This window comes from Rhinatrema bivittatum, chromosome 1, assembly GCF_901001135.1.
Source record: "Rhinatrema bivittatum chromosome 1, aRhiBiv1.1, whole genome shotgun sequence".
Taxonomy (NCBI): Eukaryota; Metazoa; Chordata; class Amphibia; order Gymnophiona; family Rhinatrematidae; genus Rhinatrema; species Rhinatrema bivittatum.
The window spans coordinates 569,506,148-569,529,314 of NC_042615.1; the positions used below are offsets into that span (position 1 = coordinate 569,506,148).

A 23,167-nucleotide genomic window follows, 5' to 3' on the forward strand; every position below is an offset into this window, starting at 1 on the left:
TTTTGGCTACAGCAACAGAAGCAAAGAAGAAAAAAAAAAAAAAAGGTGGCACACAGCACAGCAGGCAGTCAGCTGCTGCCGCTGTGCGATCCAGACCCCCGCAAGCCCCTCTAGTTGACTTTGCTAAACATGAGTTGTCCTATTATGATCTCAACTATAAATTCTCCTTCTGACAAGACTTGGCCGACTCCACAGGGCTCTAGGCTTGAGATATAGCACAGCGAGCCTCGCCTGATGTCCAGCCGAGTTTGCATGCTCTAACCTCAGCTCACCTCGCCCACTCTGCTCTCTCTCAACGCCCTCTTTCTGAAAACCCACCCTCTTCTCGCCGGCTGCCGCCCAACCACCAGGGCCAGCAGACAGCCAGGTGGATCCACCAGGGCTGCAAGAAAAAAAAAAAAAAAAGTCGCCACCGAGAAGGGACCGGAGATCAACATGGGTCTCTCCTCCTTGCGAAAATGACTTTGCAAAGGAAGCGTGTGCTCTAGAGACGGAAGAGAGCAATGTCATTTCCACCTAACTTGCCATAAATGCCTTCTGCACTGGGCTGGAGATAACGAAATAGGGAAAAACTCCACAATAATGATGTCCCCCCCCCCCAAGTCAATTGGCTCAAAAGGACTTTTTTTTTTTTTTTGCCACACCTGTTATACCCCTACAGAAATCCTTGCATGCGACACACATGAGGTATGTTTTTAACATGTGGTTATATAGGTGGCCCGCAAGGATTTCTGTATCAATGAACGAAATAAAATTTCTAGTGCACTTTTACCTGAGACCATTGCATCTTCCCAAATAATAAAGCACTGAACATGCTCCAGGGCTGGAGGGAGATTGGCTTTTCCCAAAATCCTGTAGTGTCAGCCCAGTAGAAAGCTCTTGGGCTCCCGAGGGAGAGGGCTGGAGAGACCTGTACGAATTCTAAGATCATGGCTGAAGCGCTACTTACTTCTCGTCCTGGTTTCTGGCATATAGTCGGCTTTGTCATGGACCCATTCAGGAGGGTGAGGCCGGATGTTGGCCTGGGAAGCAGCATAGGCCACGGGGTCATTGCTAACCCAGGCCGTCAGGTAGATGTAGAAGGCATTGGGGTTAATGATCCCATCTGCGTCCACCAGTCGCTGTTTAGTCAACTGGAAAGTGGAAAGAAGAAGCTTTTTTTAATTTTTTTCCCTCCGCCAGAAGAGAGCTCTGCTTTTTTGACCCTCTCCCACGGCAGCACAGCGTGGTGTAGGGCAGCAGCAGTACGTAGCAGCACATTTCCTTCAAGGGGGCAAGTCAGTCAATAGGGTTTACACTAGGGAAGAGTCATTTCCAAAAAGGGACCTCTGCAGGTAAAGCAGTGCTTTAGCCGCAGAAATAGCCCTTTCGAAAAGCGTGTGAATCGATACGTGTGTAAAATTACGCACACATACATTCTATGCAGGTACTTTTTACAGCATGGGAGAGGCATTCCCGAGGGGGGCGGTGGAGTCTTGGGCAGAATGGGATTGACATATATACATTTGGGATTTTTACAAAGGATATGTGGTTCGTGCAGTTAGTATAGCTGTGTTTAAAAAAGGATTGGATAAGTTCTTGGAGGAGAAGTCCATTACCTGCTATTAAGTTCACTTAGAGAATAGCCACTGCCATTAGCAATGGTTACATGGAATAGACTTAGTTTTTGGGTACTTGCCAGGTTCTTATGGCCTGGATTGGCCACTGTTGGAAACAGGATGCTGGGCTTGATGGACCCTTGGTCTGACCCAGTATGGCATTTTCTTATGTTCTTATGTTCTTATGATATGCGAAAATGCCCTCAGCAACACTATGCGCATGACAGAGCAGCTGTTAAGTCAGTAAGCGCCGGGTTTTTTTTCTTTTCAGGATAAATTTTCCAAGCCAACATCTGCATTTAAGTCAGCTTTGAAAATTGGCGTGAGGTTCCCAAATCATCCTGCACAGGAGTAGCTTTTGTCACATCTAAGGAAAAAACCCTCTTTCACCATCTAAAGAAAGGAAGACTCTGCTGCAGCTCCTTGCCTTTCTTGCAGCTTGGGTCAAGGTGGAACCAGCAAGCTGGAGAAGCAATGATGGAAAAAGTGTATACATATATATATATATATATATATATATATATATATATATATATATATATATATATTTGTATCTCTGGCAGAGATTTTTTTTTGCATCTGGACTGTTACCCTCCGCTGTTAACGCTGAAGGAAATGCCACACAAGAAATGGAGGAGCTGTAAAAACAGAGCAACATCTGGGCACAGTTTTGCTAACACTCGTTTCTGGGAGCCGCGTGTGCAGGTCTGCCCAGTGCCGGGGCAGCAGACTGCATGTGTCTGGGGGGACACATGCGGCATGCGTCTCCCCCACCCCCCCCCCCCCCCCCCCCCCGTGACTGAGCGTTGGCAAAAACCTCACCCAGATGAAAAGAAGCAGACAAAAAAAAAAAAAAGTTTTTTTGGTATTTTTTTTGTTAAAATTTAGGGCCCCCTTTAATGAAATGAAAAACAATGACAACAGCACACATAACACACACACACACACACACACACACAAAATGTGTAAACCTAGATTCCAAGGATCTGGATTCAATTAATCCATGGGATTACGTGTCTTTGGAAGCGCACAGTCCCATGTGTGCCATGCATGACCCCCCATGGCTCGTGCACACTTCTCTTCCTCCCAGCCAGGAGGAAATTAGATCAGGGGGTGGGAAGTCCTGGGACATTTCTTTCACAAGGAGCCGGGGGGGGGGGGGGGGGGGGCGCCCGGACAAAATGAAACCGGCTAAGGTATCTCACCGAAGTGCCTTTATATCCCTCTGCTACACCACCCCTCCCCCAGGCTCCAACCATCTCAGTAGTCTCAGCCTCGGGCTGGACCAGACAACGTGCTCCTTCAGACGGGGCTGAGCAATCAAAACATGCGGCAAACCGGCACCAAACACCTTTTTTTTTAGGTTGGAAAAAAAAAACAAAACCCAAAAACAGGAAGCACTTGAAATGATGATCTTGACACATCTGTTTAAGTGATGCTTTCCTACCCTGAAGCCATAAAAAGAAATAAACTCAACCATACGGTTTGGAACGAGAAGTTAAGGAGCCATTCGGTAGCAGAAAAAAAAAAAAAAGCGGGTGTGCAAGTCTCATCATTCTTATTATAAATCTTTTCTTTTCCCTGCTGCTTGCACCGGTGGGCATCAGCGCCGCCGGGGGCTCCAGCCCGCATCCCTTCTCCAGTAGCAAGGCCTAGACACCCTTCAACCAGGGAGCAGCCACCTCCCGCTACAGGATCTCCGTTTCCAGAGCTCCTTTGTAAAAACAAACAAACAAACAAACAAAAAAAAAACAAAAACCCAAACGTCCTCTGAGCAAAAAAAAAAAAAAAAGGTCTGAGGCAGACAGGCACAATGGGTATTATCTCTCGACCCTCCAGCTTTAAGGAAGAAAGCATTCAGTATCCTTTGCAGGGAGTCTAATTTTACAACAGCCTGCGCAGAGCGCGAAGTCAGTGTTCATTTTCAGTGCAGGCTCTTGCGCCCCCAAGTTCACTTGGATAGTTATCGGGGCTGCGCGTGCCTTAGCGTGGTACAGGTCCGGGTGTTTCTGCCTACTACAGAGCAGGTGCAGACCTCCCCCCCCCCCCAAACATGCATCTTTTCAAAAATACACTCGCAAAGGATTTCTCTGCCCTGCCTCTTGGCAGTACATAGAAAAGTACATGCAAGATCATTTCCCTGAGTACTTTTACGCATACAACACTCCCCTCCACCCCCCCGCTATCCAAATGCCCATTCACACGCATAAAATGTGATTTCACATGCATACATGCTTCTGAAAATTACCCCCAGAAAGAACAAGTCTTGCAAACTCAACTGCATCTGTTATGAGCTTAAAAAAAACAAAACAAAAAAATAAATAAACGTATGGAAGGATGTTTCATCTTCCTGGTTTTGGCAAGGAACCATCTGAACATGGTGGTGGGTAGCATATTGACCCCCTCTACCCCTGCCAGGTCGCGGCTGACAGCCGATCCAGCGCTTGAATCCTTGACAATGAGGCCAAGGAGAGCTTCCTGAGAACAGGTTCACCTGGCCCTACGAGCCTGCAAGGCTTCTGTCGCAGGAGGAGAACAGTCTAGCCTCGGGTGACCTTGCGCTGATGGGAGGCTGGCTCTGCGTGCAACGGCAAATTCAGTTTAAGGAAGACAAATATTCTCAACAAAGCTCTGGTTTCTAAACAGAGCCCCTTTCCAAAAGCCTCATTAAACAACAGTTTATGATCCAGAGCTGGACCATAACTAGAAATCCAGTCTGCACATAATCCTTACATAAGCAAAAAGATGCTAATTCATTCTTCCGCCTGGCAAACTGGAATGCAATATTTTATTTCACCAACATGTGCCCTCGAATGCCAGCAATACAGGGTAAATACTGTACAATACAGTGCTCTCTTCCTTTGTTAAAATGTGCTCTGCTGGTATACATCATTTCTTACGGTCCATGAAGAGGCACAGGACACTCCCATAGCTTTCAAGTAAAACCAGCTAACTTGATTAGCCACAGGCTCAACTATTAACCTGTGCTTATGGGAACAGGTTTAGTGAGACAAGCTTACAAGTTTTATTAACATAAAAACTGTATGTTTCAATATCTTATTGTTTTTCAGTAAACAATGCAAGTTTTCCTGCATCAAACTGCATTATTTGTTGAAGACACCAAAGCTCTTGCCATAAGCAGAAAACCCGGTCTAACTCTATAAGCCAGTACTGACCAATGTTAATTGTTCAGTAATCAAGAACATGCACATTGCTAATGCACAGCTGAAGCAGCAGAACAAAATAACCTTCATAAACTAGGATTCAAAATTACTCGCTATTCCTGCAATATGCAAAATAGATGCAAATATGACGACGGACCAGGTCACTGAATCCATCCATAATATGGACACAGAGCAAGTGGTTGTTAAAAATTAATAATAATAATAATAATAATAATAATAATAAGCCACCTCGTTTTTGCAGCCTCTCAGACAGCCATTGTACAGATCTCAGTGACCACACAACTACACTGTGCAAGCTTAAAAAACTTTCATTTTGCAAACCTGATTGGATTAAAAGGCTGCAGGCAATCCCAGGCAACATGACCACAACAACACAATGGTTCAGACAGTGCTTTCTGCATGGCAGCTTAGCCAGCTGGCTTTCTAGCCTTTAACAAGCCTCTTACCAAGTGAAATCTATCTTATTGTTTTGGGTCTCTCAAGCCACAGGAGCAGGGGAATCAAATACTAAACCCAATAATTAAAGGAAACATGAGACATGGTCACACCCCTCCCCCATTCAAGTTACTGGGATTCGGCATTTGCCAAACAAAAAAACAATCCCCCACCTTCATCATGCGTTTTACAGGTACACATATACGCCTCCTTTCTGTAACCTGGGACATAATCGTATGGGACTGTACAGCACTCTGGTCTGCTTCTTTAGCACTTATTCAAATAAACCCTGTGGGTTTTGTTTTGTTTTTTGGGGGGGGGGGGATATTTCTATAATAAATTAAAACATGCATCTTGGCCTCCATCCATCTTTGCATTTCTTTAGGGGCTGCGGCTACAATGATCTCTTACCTGTCCGACGTCGATGGGCTTGTCTCGGTTCCCTGTTTGCAGTAGAAGCTTATAGGCCAGAACTGCATCATCCGAGCCATTTTTGTAGTTGTTACTGGTGATCTTCCCAGCTTCCCATTCGCTATCAAAAACCGCCTGAAGTCCTGTCGGGAGTAGAAAAGATGAAGAGCTCAAAAACCCAGCAGGTAAGCGGAAGCTGCCATCACGCCTACCTTCCAAAACGTCCCTCCAGCCTACAGGCCCGCAGATTTCCTACCGGTCCACTGCTAGCGACTTACTACAGTGCCAATATTAGGCCCCGCAAGCTGGGAAGAGGCTGTGGACCCACTTTCCAGAACAGCAGGGACCCCACGAGCTGTTCCCAGATGCCCTTTATGGGGGTAATTTTCAGAAAGGGTTTAGTTATATAAATCAGCTTTTGAAAGTTACCCGAGGGGGGTGTGTGTGTGTGTGGGGAAGAGAGTATGCATGTAACTACATTACACATTTGTGGAAGGCATTGTAAGGGTGCAACTGGGGCAGAGAAAGCATTTCCACTCAGACTTTTGCTTTTCAAAAGTATGCAAGCCAACGTACATGAGGGAGGTGACAACTTGCTCCCAAGCGGGGGGTTAACTTGCTTATGCGCGCATGCCCATGACCCAGGATTTCTCAAAGCGGGTTTATGTGCATAAATCTGCCTTTGCACTCAGCATGGGCGGCACTGGAGGGGGAGCGCTTTCACTGGTGGGAGACAGGACTAGAAACACAGCATGCGCTTTGGCCCACACTTGAAACGCTGCATCTGCAACTCTGGAGCAGATTTTTAATCAGCCTACTATTAGGGTGAATATCGGTTTAAACCGAATGGCACCTTTGGAAAAATCCGGGAATTTATGGATGAAAAACGGTTTAAACTGAAAACCAAGGATCCTAATTGTAGCTCATTCAGCAAAAAATATTAAATATTTTTCCCTCTCATCCTTTCAGTGCAGACATACTCTCCAATTTATGGGGCACAATAAGTCTGAAGCCTCAGAATAGCCACGAATTGTCAAATAGTTGTAGGGTGAATTCTTTTTGACCGGCAGATTATCTTCTGCTCCTTTTTCCTTCTAGCTCAAATCAGACCCTGGCTAGGATCAGGCACCACAAGTCTTCGTTTCACAGCTACCTGGAATTGATTTCCCTCGATTTGTATCTCCACCCAGCTTACGTTCATTCCAGTCACTGCAGTCAAGTGTCCTGGAGGGGGGGCATGCAGAGGGGCTGTAATCGCAGGCCCCGAATCAGAGCACTAGGTGTCATTCTTAAGCAATGACCATACCTCCCTCTCTCCCCCATACTTTCACTCCGCCAGCTGTGAACACTGCCTCCGCAGTTTCCATCTGCAGGGAGTATTAACATTAAAACCACTGGACTCAAGTTTATGGCTCCTCAACTCATTTTCAACTCCAGGTCTGCTTTGCTCGAATGACTGCAAAGTGAAAATCAAACTAAAAGTAATCAACTTTTCCCCAGATTGTAAAATACAGATTTTTCGTGTGAAAAAGCTGATACTATGGGTGGAGGAGTCAATATGGCGGCGAGTGTGCCCCATATTGCCAATTCTCTGCTGGCTTACTTGGTTTCCTTTGAGACATGTCTTCTTTTTTTCCCCCCCCTCTCAGGATGCCTCTGAGATCATCTCTCTCTGAAGCACCGATTCCTCCCCCGTGATCACAGAAAATCTGACTCTCGACTCCTATGTGGCCTGGACTCTTGAGAGGAAACATGAGGATTCCTGCTACAGAACTTGAAGAAGTAGCGTCGGCTTCACATGGCATGAGGTATCATCAAGTCCTCTAGCTCATAGGTTACTGCTGCATGAGAGGAGTGTGCTGGGCTTGGCAGCTCTTGAGGCCCAGACTGATGATGTCACTGCAGCAGATGCTGAAGGAGGGGCCAGGATTCAGTGCTCCTCGACTGCGTTGGCTCTAGCAAGAGTTGAGGTGAGATCTAAGGAGGCTCCCGGGATTGGGTTGCAGGAGCAGCCAAGACAGTCGGCTAGGGGAAATTCTGTGCAAACTCCGCCAGTGGAACAAAAGAATTGGGGTAGCACAAAGTCTGTCAGAGTTAGATGGAGGAGAGCCCCACACCACATTAGTAAAGCCTGAGGTGCTTACATACAATTCCTTGTGGATTGTCTTGGCTAGATTGGATGCCTCCATAGTTGATTGCTCTTCAAAAATTAATTCCTTTTTTCTCAAAGTAGATAAGAGTCTTTGGCCCAGGGCCATGAGCTAGTTTTACAAGACCAGTCTGGCAGGACTGAGACACTTGAAAAGGAAGTGAAAGAGATGAAATATTTGAATGCCTTAGAGGGTGCATTTCATCACAAAATGGAATTTTGGAGAATCGAGCGAGGCATTTAAATTTGCATTTGTTGAACTTCCCTAGAATTTCTGGGGTTAAACCTCATGGGGTCTTTAAAAGGTATTTAATTAAGATTTTGTACATGCCAGTGGATGCAGTCCCACCAATCAATAAAATCTATTTTTTTCCCTACTGGGAAACTTCAAGATGAGGGGCAAGAATTGGCCCAAACATTTATGTACATTTTAGATCTGACTGTTTATTTGGAGAAGACTACTTTTGGAAGAACAAGAGAGCTACACATTTAGTAGCCTTGGTTTTTGAACACGGTTTAACCATAGTTTATGCTTATATTTCTTCAGTGTTAATGCTTTATTCATGGGGCAGAGTCTGGATTTTTCCAGAGTTGGTGAAAGCCACTCAAGAGAGGAGGAGAGCTTGGGGCATCCTCTCTTTTATGATATCTATGTAAACGCCAAATATGTTCTCGTTGCCCGATTCTTTTTGGATGCTAAAACGTTGTCCACTTCTATTCCAGTGATGGTCATGGTGGAGGTCCAATTGATCCCTTTATGTGGTTCAGGAATGTTTGTACTTATTACATATACGCTTCTAAATTGTTTAATTTACTATTCTCCTATTAACTCTATTCTTCCCTCTTTATCTCATGGACTAATGCTAAATTGAAATATAGCTCATGTAAGGTTTTCTTTCTTTCTTTCTATATTCAATATCTTTTGCATAGAACACACACATATTATATAGAATACATGTGCCATTTTTTATTTCTGTAATAAAGTTTATGCTTTGTGTGGAAAAATGAATAAATAATACATTAAAAAAAAAAAAAAGACGTTGATGGTTGTGCGCACTTTTTTTTTTTTTTCCCTAAGGTGACAAAGGTATGTGAACTGCAAATTGTCTATCACTGCCCCGTGCCTAAACAATTCTCTAAAGCTAAACCTCACAGAAGCAAAAATGAGCCAGAACAGAAGATCTAACAAGCCAAAGCAGCGCCGGCCAAGTGCAGGAGCTGAGGGAGAAGGGTGTGTACCACACTTGTTAACCCGTCTCGTGCTACTGCGGGGTGCCCGAGAGCCAGAAATTCCCCCGAAGAGGGGAGGGAAAGGACGCACGCACACACACACACACACACACTACGCTCCAACCCTGGGCTTCAAAAACGGCTACTCGGCTGTTTCTCCAGCACAGCGTGAGTGAACACGGTTTTCTCAATTTGTTCCATCTGTTCAACTTGTGCAGCTAATGTAAGTCTTGGGATCTGCTGCCAGCATATGTAAAGATCACAGCCAACACCTATTCACTCTCAACTGCTATTTTCCTTCTCTGCCTATCCTTCAAGGGAGAGGAAAACAGGAAAGGGGGGGGAAGGGGGAAAGAGGGAAATACTTCACAGCGTACACCCAACGCGGTTCTAGCAGGCAGGTAATTTGGATCAGATTTGAAACAGGAAGCCACAGCCCAGTACAAGCAGGCTCTGTGAGAACAGATGACAAAAAACCACATATCCAGGGAAGCAGAGAGAGGGGGAAAAAAAGCAAGCCTCGACCCACATCACAGCTGCACCAAGTGGCTGTAATCTAAACCATCATTACAGATCCGACAGGTAAGCTTCAGCTGTAAAACGATGAGCGCACTGGGACAGAAAACATGATTTAAGCGACAGGACCTTGGGATTCACAAGCTCATTCCATTTTAACATTAAAAAAAAGAAAGAAAAAGAAGAAAATATTATCTCCCATGTAGCTGTTTCTGAAGCCAGTACACTCAGCACAGCACACACTCAGCGCTTGTAAATGAATGTGTGCTGTCTGACCATCCTGGCACACAACGGGCCTAGAGGTAGCCACAAAGGGTGGCCCGGCTGCTGCGGCCTGAATTATAGAAGGGCTTCTGCGTCTACAGGGAAAAGCACAGACAGACCCCACAGATTGTGTTTCCATCCTGCCAATTTTTAAATAAATAGGAGGTCACCTAGAAAGAAAACCAAAACTACTTTCCACAGAAATAAATGTCCTCACCACAAGCATTCCATGACAGGGCCTAAAAAACAGGGAGCGTCTGTGTGCCACCTCTGCACACAAGCTCTGAAACAAGGAGAGAGCCAAGACATATGCATTTCACCATCCCACTACTAACAAGGCAGCAAAGCCGCAAGCAAATTACAAAATCCCCTTCTACTTCCTGTACAGAATTCATGCCATTCCCTCCTCTCCCCCACATCATCTTTATAATATTAGGTGGAGATATTAACCAACTTATATTATGAACGCTAGCACCCACCAAGTTGGAAGCTGCACAGCCAGAAAAGATTAAAAAAAAAAAAAGACAGGAAGCAAGAATCTAGAATACCCAGCATGGAATCTAAACAGGCCATACAGCTAGAGTGCATCCTGCTGCATACTTAACTCTTCTCCCCCACATCCACCCTCACAACTGCGCAGAGGTGTCTGCAACCACTCATGCTAACTGGCAGTTCTAAAGGCGTTTCAGACCCGGTCTTCGATGAGCCAAGAGCTTCATCCTCACAATGTGGCTCTGGCAAGCACGGAGCTAAAGAAAGCATCTATGTCTCTGGAACAGTGTGCTCAGCATTAGAAATTTCCATAGACTTACGAGGCACTACAATGTTTGAGGGTGAGCGGCATCTGAACTGATCAATACAGGGAAGGCCAATTCCATTTCTCAGAAGCCTGGACCTGGATAATGGAAGCAGGGACCCACTTTGAGCCATATCTCTAGAAAACATAGTAGTGTAAATGAGCATGAGGTAGATGAACCCACCGAGTTGCAATTCCATAGCAAAGTCAAGATTGAAATGATCTAAGCATATCTTCTGGCAATGCCCCTTAGACAGTTCTGTCAGATTGACCCTCCTCACCCAACCCCACCATTGGTCAAGACATGACATGTGAGATGAAGAATCAGGCAAGACCAGTAACTTCTCCTTCAATGATTCTCCCTTGGATACATCTTTTGTTGATAGGACCATCCACTCTGTGAGGGCATCTGTTTGGGGTTGACTAGATGCAATGTTGACAGCCTTAATGACATTTCTTTGCATAAAGTCCTCAGTTTATATATTTACTCTCCACTTTACATAACCTTTGAGTTACTCAAGGTGGATTACAACAAATATAACCCATAAATCCAGAAAAATAAACAAACATAGTATTACATAAACAGAACTTAAAAACCATCAGCAAATTATAGGTCCTATCTCAGATCCATTCCCAGATCCAGCCAACAGCTAAAACATTAACTGGTCCCTACCAAATAATCCTCCCTCTACTAATACTTGAGAACTCAGTTGATTAAAAAGAAAAAACAAAACAAAAACAAAAACAGATTTTCAGCATTTTATGAGACATCAAATAATCTGAAACATTCCTGAACACTGGTGAGCTTGCCTTCCATACAGAAGGGGAGTGACTCCTGAGAAATAATGTGCCCTGTTCTAGCCTTGGAAATAGTCTTAATTGGTAAAAAAAACATCTAATCTAAGCTCATAGATAAAATGCACATCTCTTCCTGGAGCACACTGCCTGATTTCAGCAGCTAAATACCTAAGACCAACCCCTGCCAAGGCATGAAGCTCAAGCATCAGAATCTTAAACCGAACTCAGCAAGATGGAGGTAACCAATGTGATGCTATCAAAAGAGGAGTCACTCTCTCTCTCAGCTGTGGCTGGCTGCACGTAATAGTTTTAGCCACCGTGTTCTGCAATACTTGTAGCCAATTTAATAATCTTTTTGGAAGCCCCACATAAATTGAGTTGCAATAGTCAAGATGCGGTAAGACCACTGCCTGCATAACAGAGTCCAAAAGTCATCAGATGCAAAAGCAGACCAGATGCCGTGCTCAATTGTGTCCAAAAGTTCATGAGTTGCAAATAGCAGTCAAAACATTGTAATTGTTACAGAGATGTTTGTGAGGATACCTCAATCACCTTGAGCCACCTCAAATAATCATCTACGCAAACAAGGAAGTGCTCCCGTGAAATGGACCTGCATAAACAATGCGAATCCTTGACCATGATTCCTTGGTCACTTCCCGAGAGAATGTGGGGGCTATTTGCACGTTGCGTCTAGTCATTTGGCACGTGTCACACTCCGACAACCCTTTCTATGTTGCCCAGTGTAGCTCCTGGCCAGCACCTTCGCACACAAAGCTCCAGGATCTGTGGCATGCAATATGGCTTGAATGACCTTTCCTTGGAATAACATCCCTTATGGGCTGATAAGGAAACATCTCTTATGGGCTGATAGTGCATGTTGCCTGTTAGAAAATGGTACAAACCCCTCAAGCAGTTTTTCAACTGACCATCCTCCATACCCAGTTCAGGACTTGGGCCAAAACAGAGTTCTTTGCAGTCAGGACAGCTATCTGGGCAGACTGAAGGGGAGCATCAGGAAGAGTTTCTAGCATCAAAACGTCAGCCAGAGGTGGAACACCAAACTCTTGGTACCCATCGTGGCAGGCAACTTAAGGCATCAGCATGGGCAAATTGCTTTGCTAAGCTTATACACTACAGTCATAGGCACTCAGCACGATCCTCTGCATCTGTGGTGACAAGGGATGTCAGCTGATCTTTGTGGAGAATACGCTCAGACTTGTGATCAGTATGGAGTTCAAAAGCCCAACTTGTGGAACTTTTCAAATCCAGCTAACAAAGCGAGCCCCTCTATTTATCAGAGCATAATTCCATTCAGATGACAAGGTTCACAAACAGTAGGCAATTGATGCCTCTGTGCCACCTGGCAAAGCACAGCTCAAGACAGACCCAATACGATATGAGGAGGCATCACAGGTGACTGAGAGTCCTCTGCTCATCATAGGGAATGAGCACAGAGTCTGATGTCAGGAATATTTTAAATATTTCAGAAAGCATCCGCATGTTGGTGGGTCCATTTCCATGGCAACCCCTTATGGGTAAGGCCGTGTAGTGGTTCCGCAAGTGTTTTTTTCTTTATGGAAGAAACATATGATAGAAGTTGAAAATTCCCAAAACACAACTCTGCTGATCTTTAGAAGTTGGTTCAGGGGCATTATGGATTGCCTTTACCTTTTGTTCTGTTTTATGGAGTCATGAAGCATCAATGCAATAGCCCAAAAATACATTGATAGTCCCAATTTGACTTCTCAGATTGGTGTGGGATTTCCCCAAGTCACCTATTGAGTTCATTCTCTGATGCTCCCATGGCCAAGGCTTAGTCAAAATAAGATGCAACACCTGGAATTCCAGCCAGCACTGTTTCTATGAAGCATTGAAAGTAGCACAGTACAACAGATGGTGAATTGGAGACGTTTAAGAAAGCTCCTTGATGAATAGTAGTTGTCTAGGCATCTACAGCTTCTTCAAACACAATTAATTGTTAAAAAAAAAAAACAGATCACCCAAAATACTGAAGTATAAAATATGCCAATAAAAAAAAAAAAATCAGGAAATTAAAACTAACAATTTCTCCAAACTGCAACAAACATTTAAAAAACGAAATCAACGTTTGCTAATGTACCGAGTTCTATCTCACAGTGTATAGCTGAAGCCCTGCTGAGCAGTCAGCAAAGGTTCCCCGGAACGCACCAGAATATGCCACTGTGGGAAGTTGGTGCACGATAATGCTCTGTGCTGTGGCATCTCTGGCTTATGGTTCCCGTTCAGATCCAGTAATCCTTTGGTGCAATCCTTCTCTCAAGTTCACCAACAATCTGTATATCATCTAATTTTATAAATTAGAAACAACATCAACCAGCTGTAGGTAATGCCTTTTCACCAGAATAAATACAATTGTGACTAGCTCTTGGACAGCACAAAAGTAAAATCACAAAATGTATTTAGTCCAAAAAGTTATCACTATAGCTTGTTTGATGACTTATTTCTACATATCCGAGGGTGACCAAGGGAGCAAGCCCCCCACCCCATGATCTGAAAATGAGCTCCCTGACGTTTGTTTGACATTGGAAGAAACCTCCTCCTCTGACACCCTTCTGGGGCCTTTTATAAACAGCTGAGGTTCCGATTCCTCCTCAGTAGCAAAAGGTCATTCTGGAGTCCAACAGCATTACTTCACTCTGAAGTCTGGTTCTTACATGCCTTTTCACCCTCCCCTGGATTACCAGGTAGAGCGAGCTTTGGGCAATCAGAAGGCAGAACTTGAAGGATTTCTGGTACTTTTAAATATGACACCCCCCACATCCAAAAATAAATAAATAAATACATTAAAAACCCTCCCTCCCCCTTGCTTATTATGGAGAGGCCAACCAATTTGGGAGAGAGAGAAAGTAGGACATCTTGTGAGTCTAAATAACAGAGACACCCCCATGTCATGAATTTTTAAATTTCACCTATACCATACAACCATTCACTCGCATCCTATCAAGTTATGTTTTGTATATATTCCAATGCTCAGATTTCTTTTATTTATATAGCATTGCTATTGCTGCCAGAGACATAAAAAAAAAAAAAAAAGGGAAAAAGAAAAGAAAAGGAAAAGATGATCGAAAATCAAGATGCTAAGCAGAAGGAACCAATTAGGCACGACTCAAGTTTCCAGCAAAGCCCAAACAATCTGAGCAGTAAGCAGCACGAAGCCCTGGGTGGCATGGGCAGCCACAGCAGACACGAGAGCTTGTGTCTGCATTTTCCTCTGGGTTTAAAAAAAAATAAAATAAATAATAATAGTGACGTCTAAATCTCCTGCCAGCATCCAAAAATCACGAAAAGCCAAACTAACAGCAAAGGCCAGAAGGGATAAAGGACAGGAAAGCTGACCAGCCTGACCTATCAAGTTGGAGGAAAACTCTGAAAAACGGTCCAGTTATGCAGAAAGAACAGAGACCTTTGTTGTAAGCTCCCAGGGCTTCCCCAAGATCATCAAAAATCCCCACACAATGGGCGATCTCTCGTCAGCTCCGTTCAGTCATCAGATAACACACAGACTTTCAGAGGAGCCAGGCCTTCGTGCACGCGCCCTCCTACTACTACTTTCAGAGCTCTGCAGGGCCATCAGAAACCCTCTACAGGCAAGTTAGGGCTGGGGCAAGAGCATTTGGCGCCCTAGGCGAACCTTCGGCCGTACACCCAGCCTTCCCCAATTTACCTCTAGCACAGCGCTCCCTGCTCTCAGTGGCAGTGGCTCCAGGACAGGACGCCCCCTCTTTGACAGTATTGGCTCTGGCACAGCGCCCCCTCTGGGCCACATGCTGGCAGGATTGTGCCGCCCCCAAAACTCTGCTGCTCTGGGCAACCGCCTGGTTTGCCTAACGGAAGCACCGGCCCTAGCTTAAGTGACAATAATCTTCCCCATGAAACTGACTTTATCAAATGCATTTCCAAAGTGAACTTTCCAGACATACAAAATTACTCCCTGCCTGCGCTTGGAATATTTCTTATCGTGTCTGCTTAAGGCAGGAGTACTGGCGAGATTCCTTTAAAACACCAATTTGCCTGTTTCTGGATTCTCAGCTTCCCCTCTGGCTTTTGTTACCACCTTGCCTCTTTTTTGGTTGGGACATCGTTTGATTTTTTTATATTTTTATTACTTTTTGGACTGAAAGGGTATTTACTTTATACTGTGGCAATCCACCACCTGTTTAAAAAAAAACAAACAAAAAAACCTAAACTAAAATAAAGCCTTCCTTCCCTTGGACCACTCTCCGGCAGGATGAGCATTCCCTAGACATCCTCTTGACAACAAAACAACACAAACCGAAAAAGCACTCAGCAAGTTACAGGGTGTGTCAGAATTGTCTGTGCCAGGACCTCTGAGGCGCATGGCCTGGCGGCAGAATCCTAGCCAGGGGGGGGATGGGGGGTGCACACAGCGAATCCTAGCCGGGGGGGGGGGGGGGGAGGTGCAGGACAGCGAGAGGGGAAAATGCTATCACTACCCAATTACAGTTAGGTACACTGGGGCACAGGGAGGTAAAAAGGGAACTGCCTGGGAAACCAGGCTTGGCTGCAAAGGAGACTCTTGAACTTACATCCTAGAGACTTTTATCTTAATGCTCCAACAGCCAGACCACACCTCCTCCCCACCCATCATCATCATCATCACCACCATCCTCGAGTTGTTACCTCGGCTTTAAAGCCAACGGCAGTTCTCTACTCTGCATGGCATTGCTTATGGTTTTTAATCTGAAAGCTTATTTTCCTTAGGGGTGGGGGCAGGGGACCCCCCCTACATGCGAGTTTTTTTTTTGCCAACACGACGGCATTAGATATACGGCAGACCTTCCGCGCCCCCACCACCATCAACGCGCTAGAAACCGGAAGCAGCACAGGCTTAATGGGACACCGAAAAAGCTGATGGCAAGCGATGCTTCGCTCCTGTGCCACCCCCAGGGCTGGCACTTGGACCTTTGTGCCCGTCAGTGCCTTCGCTAGCACCTTAAGCATTTGGAAAGCGGGGGCAACACGATGTTTTGTACATTCATGCACCTTTCTACCTTGATACAGGAACGAGAAAGAGGCATCACCTGATGGACAGGCTGACTTGCAGAAGACTTGCCAACAACACGCATGGATCTGACCGGAATCCCCCCCTCCCCCCACTCATACATCTGTAACCTGGAATTCATCTCACCATTTAAAAGCATCCACTACTTTCACAGCTGGGGGGTCACGCATCACATTATAAGTCGGCTTCTCCGGCATGCTACAGCTTCTCACTAAGCAGCAAACGGTCCACCACACAAATCAAATAAACGCCTTAACAGCAAGCCCCCCCCCCCCACCCACCTGCGGGCTGAGGCGGCACGGGTCTCATCCTACCTTGCAGCCAGTCTCGAAAGTAATGCAGCCACATTTTGGGGAGCTGCTGGTCTTCTTCCAGCAGCACGTACTTGACGGCACTAAAGCTCTGGTGGAGTCTGTACAGGAGGTGCTGGGCATGGGGGTAGTCCGCTCTCTGCGTCACCACGTACATGTTGTAGAAGGAGAAGTACTTGAACTGGGCGGCAATGAAATCGTACTCCCTGGTTTCCCGGGGCACAATGTCCGTGAGGTCCAGCCCGTCCCTGACCCGCGTGGTACCATACAGGCTAATCCCCAGCAAGGCCAGAAAAAGGAAAATCACCACCACCTGCAAAAGGGAAAGCACCGGGACAAAATCAGATCAGCACCCCTGGCAAAGACCATGCTTTTTTTTTTTTTATTTGTGATTCTTTCAAAACCTTTCACTGGTGTGAACCTGTCCTACAATACTGAAACACATACAAAACATAGCAGGAAATATACTTCGGTATGTAGTCATATTGCTAACGCTGGTTATTTTGGCTTGAGAACATTTGACGTATCTGTGCCTAAAAAAATGTGTAAGCCAGGAGTTATCGCTTGCCTTATTCACGTATTTTGGTATTCTGTTCGGTACTTTAATGTCATTCCATTTTATGTATGTTACTATGTACATCGCTTAGGCATAAGAGAGTAAGACATTTTAATAAAATACAAACACAAACTGAAAAAACAGTTCAGACAGGGAGCAGAGCCCAAATGGTAGCGCTGCTGTGCAGGAGATCCAGGCTAGGTTTATGTTTGGTTCTTCTTCCTGGGCCCAACAGAGGCTTAGGGGGCCCCAGCCACTACTCCACAGTGACGCCTACTGGCCAGGCTCAGAACACACATGCACTGCGGCTCCCAGCCAAAAGACTGCAGCTGCAGTAGGTGGTTTAAAGAGGGAAAGAGATATAAAAAAAACCGAGCAGCAGAGTCCTCCAACCCCCCCCCCCCACAAAAAAACAACAACTGAAAACAAAATGCCTGCTTCGTATATTACCTTTGTTCTTGGTCTCAGCAGCAAAGGTGCGTAATGTTTCTCTGCGAAGGATGACAGAGTCCAGCGGGTGCAGGGAGGCTCCAGACAGGGGATGCCAGAGTCGGAGCACTGAGAGAGGAGATTGCGGGTGGAGCTGGCGCTCTCTGGCACGTGACCGCCAAGGCCGCCCTGCGGCACGAGCGTAACCGCTGGCTGTACGCAGATCTCAGAGCGAGGCTGAGCTGTGGTGTAGTAGGCCTGGGTACGTGGGTCGTACTCCGTGCGCAGCTGCACCATGGACTGCATGGTGATCTGCGTCTCGTGGGCAAAGCTGTGACTGCTGTAGGGCGGCGGGGGGCTGTAGTGAGCATTGTCAGGGTTGGTGGCATAGGCTTGTGGCTCCACCTGAATCACTCTGGTGGCACAAGGGCTACAAAAAAAAAAAAAATTTGACAGTTTTATTGCGGTGATTTTTTATTATTACCAAATACGCTGATTAACAATACCGCCTTGTGTTGGGTTGACTTTTTTTTAGGTTGTTTACCAATCTATATCATAACCATTTTGTATTTCACATATGGACAAATATAGATCTCGATTCTGTACTGAAGCCAATTAAAGCATGCCAGTACAGGAAAACACGTCCACAAGCTGCGAGCATGTTTTCAAACCAGGGAGGCATCATTCCAGGTTAAATATGATCAGTTAAACACACTAAGACTTTAAAAAATACATTCACTTCAAGGAGTTCATACCATTTGGTGCAAAAGCAAGTGCCTACTCAATACTTCCCTGCCAAATCATTACTTTTGAAATGCTGTCAATTGCTCCCCTAGAATTCGTGAGCCTCAGAACTGCCATGTTAAACCTGATCCCACGCGGTGTGGGATCCGACTGATGTAGGTCACCTTACGCTCACACTTGGCACACAACGCGCCTACTAACATGACTCTTCAAGGGTTATGGGGAACTGGGGCAGGAAGATTTAGTAGTTAACATGATAAAAATGTACCGGAGGGCGGGCGGGAGAACGTGCCATCTATGATCCAGAAATACAGCTTCGCGTACCGTTTTCTTTTAAGGCACACTTCTGGTGTGCATGGGGCACAGGGATTTTCAAATAGTATCCAATCTCCAGGCGGTTTTTAAATAGTAAAAGAAAAATTTGGGGTCTTCTGAGCTTAGGCTACTGCTGAACAAACAGAGGCAAAGGGGAAAGCAACAGGGCTAGACCAAAAAATATTCTGACAAAAGGGCAAAACACGGCAAAGAATGGTGGGCAATGCTCTTGCTTCTTTGAAGTAGAGGGATAAGCTTAACTGTCACCACTTACTTACAATTTCACATGGGTCCTGAAACTGATGAAGAGCTCTTAGCTCTTGAATGATAGTCAAACAAAGAGGCATCCCATAACAAATTGTTTGTTTGTTGACCGTTATTTCTGCTTAGCTAAGTGGACCAACCCAGCAGTCGGATTACTTTTAATCAAAATGGTCACTGAGCCTTCCTATTCTTGTGCCTCTAAGAGCAGTTTGTGATTCTCACACCACCAGACAGGCTTGGGTACAAATGATGTCAACAAATAGGACAAAACTGCACACAACGCCAACTTCAACCATTTCAGTTTTTGGGTCGAAGAAGGCAGGATAAAAAAGCTATGAAGATCCAACAACAGGCACAAAATATATTGCATGACTCACTTGAACTGGCAGTGTAAGTAAAGGTTAGAACAGGCAGGCGCTGCAGACTAATTTGATTGCCAATATGTATTCAGCCTAGCATGCAGATGTCAAGCACGTCCACTCTCTTGCTCTCCTTGAATCTACTCCAGCTGCTCTCCGTTCCAAGACCACCACATACGGGGTCTTCACTGCTGAATAAACCTGTTATATCGCACCTTCTGCCTCTCCTCACTCGCTCTGGGTGAAGAAAATTTGTTGAGGAGGATGGAAATTCTCCCTTCCACATATGTGTGAGCAGCAAGTGGAGGAATTGCAAGGGGGGTGGGGGGAACAAAATGACCACACATGTTTGTGAGGGTAAATGGCCACTGGCTGGGACATACCCTAACCTCAAAAAACAAATCACCATGCAGCTGGCATAATTTTCAAGATAAAACAGATCTCCGATGAACTGATGAGCCAGATTCTCAAGATGGCAACACTAGCTTGCACTGAAGATTTTGATTTGTCAAACTCAGCACCAAAGGATAATGTTACATTCACAATCATACGCTTTACTAGTGTCTCCAGGATTGCTCACAAAAGTTCTAGTGAGATTGAGGCTCCGATAAAAGCAAATTCTCTGACCGGGTAAAAATTTCATTTCTACAAGGATTATTAATGACGTCTTCAACATGTCAACATTTCACTGTTGACCATGCCCAGTTAGTTGAATGTTGCAATTCTGGCACATTTTTAGAAGCTAAGCTGCAAAATTACCTTATTTATTGAGTCCGTGACAATGCTCTGCAATGTCACCTTCTTGCTGAGACTAACCTAAAGAAAAAAACAGACCAAAAAATATCTTTGCAGGTCCTTGAGGAAAGCCCACTACAGCCGAGGCCAATTAATAGCACATGAACACAATCTGTTCAGTAAAAAAAAATAACAGTCACAATGACCACCAACCAAATTTTATTTATTTAAAAATGTATGTACTGCGAATCAAAATTACTAAGCGGCTTACAATAAAACATTCGTAAACATAATAAAAACATAAACAAGACCCGTTTAAAACATAATTGCTCATCAGCTCCCAAACATCATGCTGATCAAGCAACTGAGAGCATTGCTTCTGTAAGAGAAAGCATGCCTGATGTGCAAAGTGCCAAGGAAGAAAGACGAACTGTGTTCGCTTCTACGTGTTACTGAGTCAGTGAAAGGATCTTGTCATCCACAATCCCAAACTCTAGCGAATCTCAGTGGAACAGTACACGAGATGACGTGGACTCAGGGACTGCTTCCATCATCTCATAAGAAACAGTCCAACATCTCCATCTGAAATTATGCCAGTCAACCAAATTACTATGCGACTACATGATTTGAAGCACCTGGAATGCAACTGTTCATTAGCTTCCAGAGGACCTAATGAAAGCTGAACCTCCCAAAGTCTTTGCATAAGAACTGGGAAATCTACCAAAGATCCGAAGTCTCGCAGGAGATGGACGCAGCAGTGCATCATTCTGAATGAACACTTAATGAAGTCAATATTCAAAAGCCATTTAGTTGGATAACCTCACAGTTATCTATCTAAATGGCATACCTGGCTATATTTAGCCTTTATCCGGTTACACACAGGAGCGCTGGAAGCGTAAACTGAGCGTAGTTTACGCTTCCAGTGCTGCCTATCAGATGCAGCGCTGGAGCAGCTGGGTGCAGGTGAGTGGGACTCTCGCTCCCGGGAGGGAAGCAAATAAATACCTTTAGACTGGGGAGGGGGTTTCAAACTCGGGGGTGTGGCGCAATAGACATTTAAAAATTGGGAAAAAGGTGAAAGGGGTGGTGGTGGGGGACACAGACGGCCCATTATTGGATTTGAGGAGCGCTGGCGCAAAAGAAACAGGACAGACCTGTCGCCCTAGATCAGACTTGTTTTATTCGCACAAAATAGCAATAGTTAAAAAACGCCTGACTCTGGCCGAGTTTCACACATTGGCTGTGTCAGGGGCTTATTAGAGATCAAATGCTCTTTTTGATTCTATTTTATGGGAAAACTTGGGAACAGCGTCCGATCAGCAGACAAATTCAGTTATTAGATGAAAACTGCAATTATACTCGCCGGTGTCTCTCACTGTGTGCATCGATTACCGACCTTTAATAATGAAAGACTGCTCACGATAAAGGCTGTATGGTCACCGGTGTCTCACACTGTATACTATTGACATTTTGTGCAAATAAAAAAAGTCTGATCTAAGGTGACAGGTCTGTCCTGTTTCTATTGCGCCTTCTGGCTTCGACAGACCGTCTTCCGGTTTGCTTTTTGAGAAGCACTGGGCCAGCAATTCTAATTTATGAGAGGATGGGTGCCGTGAGCCCTTTGGGTTTTTTTTTGTGTGTTTTTCTTTTTTTGGAACCGATACAGCGCTACTTATCTTGATATGCTTATATCTCACTGAATACACCACACAAGTTATCCGGCTATCATTAGCCGGATAACTTGTCCACTAAATGGCCTGCTGAATGCTGGCCTCAATATGGTTTTGTTTCATTTGCACTACAGCCAAAAGTTGATGAATGGATTGAATGCAGAGCTTCCCAAGATGTTCTGGAACTTATTACAGCCCCATAATTGGCAATTCAGTAAAGTTCTTAATGAGCATCAGCATCCTATACCATCTCCAAAGAAGCTGTGACATGAGTCTGAGGAAGAAATATTTTCTTTAAAAGGTAGATTTAGCCCAGGTCTATCTACAGTTGCAGGTCAACAGAGATGCTCTTCAGGCACTGATAATCTTTCCATGTTAAATACCTACCATTTGGCGTGGCCACTGCAACAGGCATATTTCAACAATTCATGGGCATACTTCTATTAAAAGGAGTCCTATATTTTGATCATATAGTGATTGTCACTGAATCTGAGATGGAATTAGTCAAGATCATGTAAGAGGTGCTATGCTGTCTTGCTGAAGTTGGCTTATACCTAAAGATGGAAAAGCAATTTTTCAAGTTCTCAGAGATCCTAGATTATTACACTGAAAAACAAGAACTTTGAATGACAGATGAGAAGATCTAAGTTATCCATGAAGCCTTTTCACATTATTTCAAGCAGGAGTTCTAAGCTTTCCTTAGACGTTTCAAGCTTTTATCTTTGTTTCTTCAAAAGACGAGGCCATGATCGCTGGTGTTCTCCACTTCCTTTCAAGTAAGAGGGCACGGGGAATGTGGATAACCCATTATAAAAAATGTTTTCCATGCGGTAAAGCAACTGTTACCAAATGAAGCAGTACTGGTGTGTCACAATAAAAAGAAACAGCCGATTCTCCTGTGTGATACTTTATCATACGGAGGTGTTGATGTACTCAGCCACAAGATGCCGGATGGATCCAAGTCATCAGTCACTTGCTGTTCAAGGAGAGCAACACAAATTAATCGCAAACCTCTAGCCATCATATTGGGAGTCAAGAAATCTCATAATTACCTCTATGGTCATGTGATGGGAGATTCACAAGCTGCTGGTAGGTTTGCTGGTCAAGGACAAGCTCGCGCTGCAAGTCTCCTCAAACATGTTAAGGTGAATTTTAAAAGCCTGACCCGTGCATTAATTAGGGCTCGCACGCAGAACAGATTTTAAACGTTGCTGAGATATGCAGGTATCTCTCGTAACGTGCACATCTCAGAGGTTTTCAAAAAAGCGGTGGGACATGAGGGTTTGGGGGCATGAACTGGAGATGTGCGCGTAAATACCTACGCGATCCGGCACGCACCG

At 44.9% G+C, this 23,167-nt stretch overlaps 1 protein-coding gene across 1 annotated transcript in view; it reads right to left on the bottom strand.

Annotated features, from left to right (window-relative positions):
- PTCH1 (patched 1) overlaps positions 1–23,167 on the bottom strand; it is a 105,314-nt gene that overhangs the window by 26,877 nt on the left and 55,270 nt on the right. Inside the window, 4 exon segments of the mRNA XM_029617582.1 lie at positions 950–1,133; positions 5,630–5,772; positions 16,759–17,068; positions 17,762–18,170. Coding sequence (XP_029473442.1) covers positions 950–1,133; positions 5,630–5,772; positions 16,759–17,068; positions 17,762–18,170 — 1,046 coding nt within the window.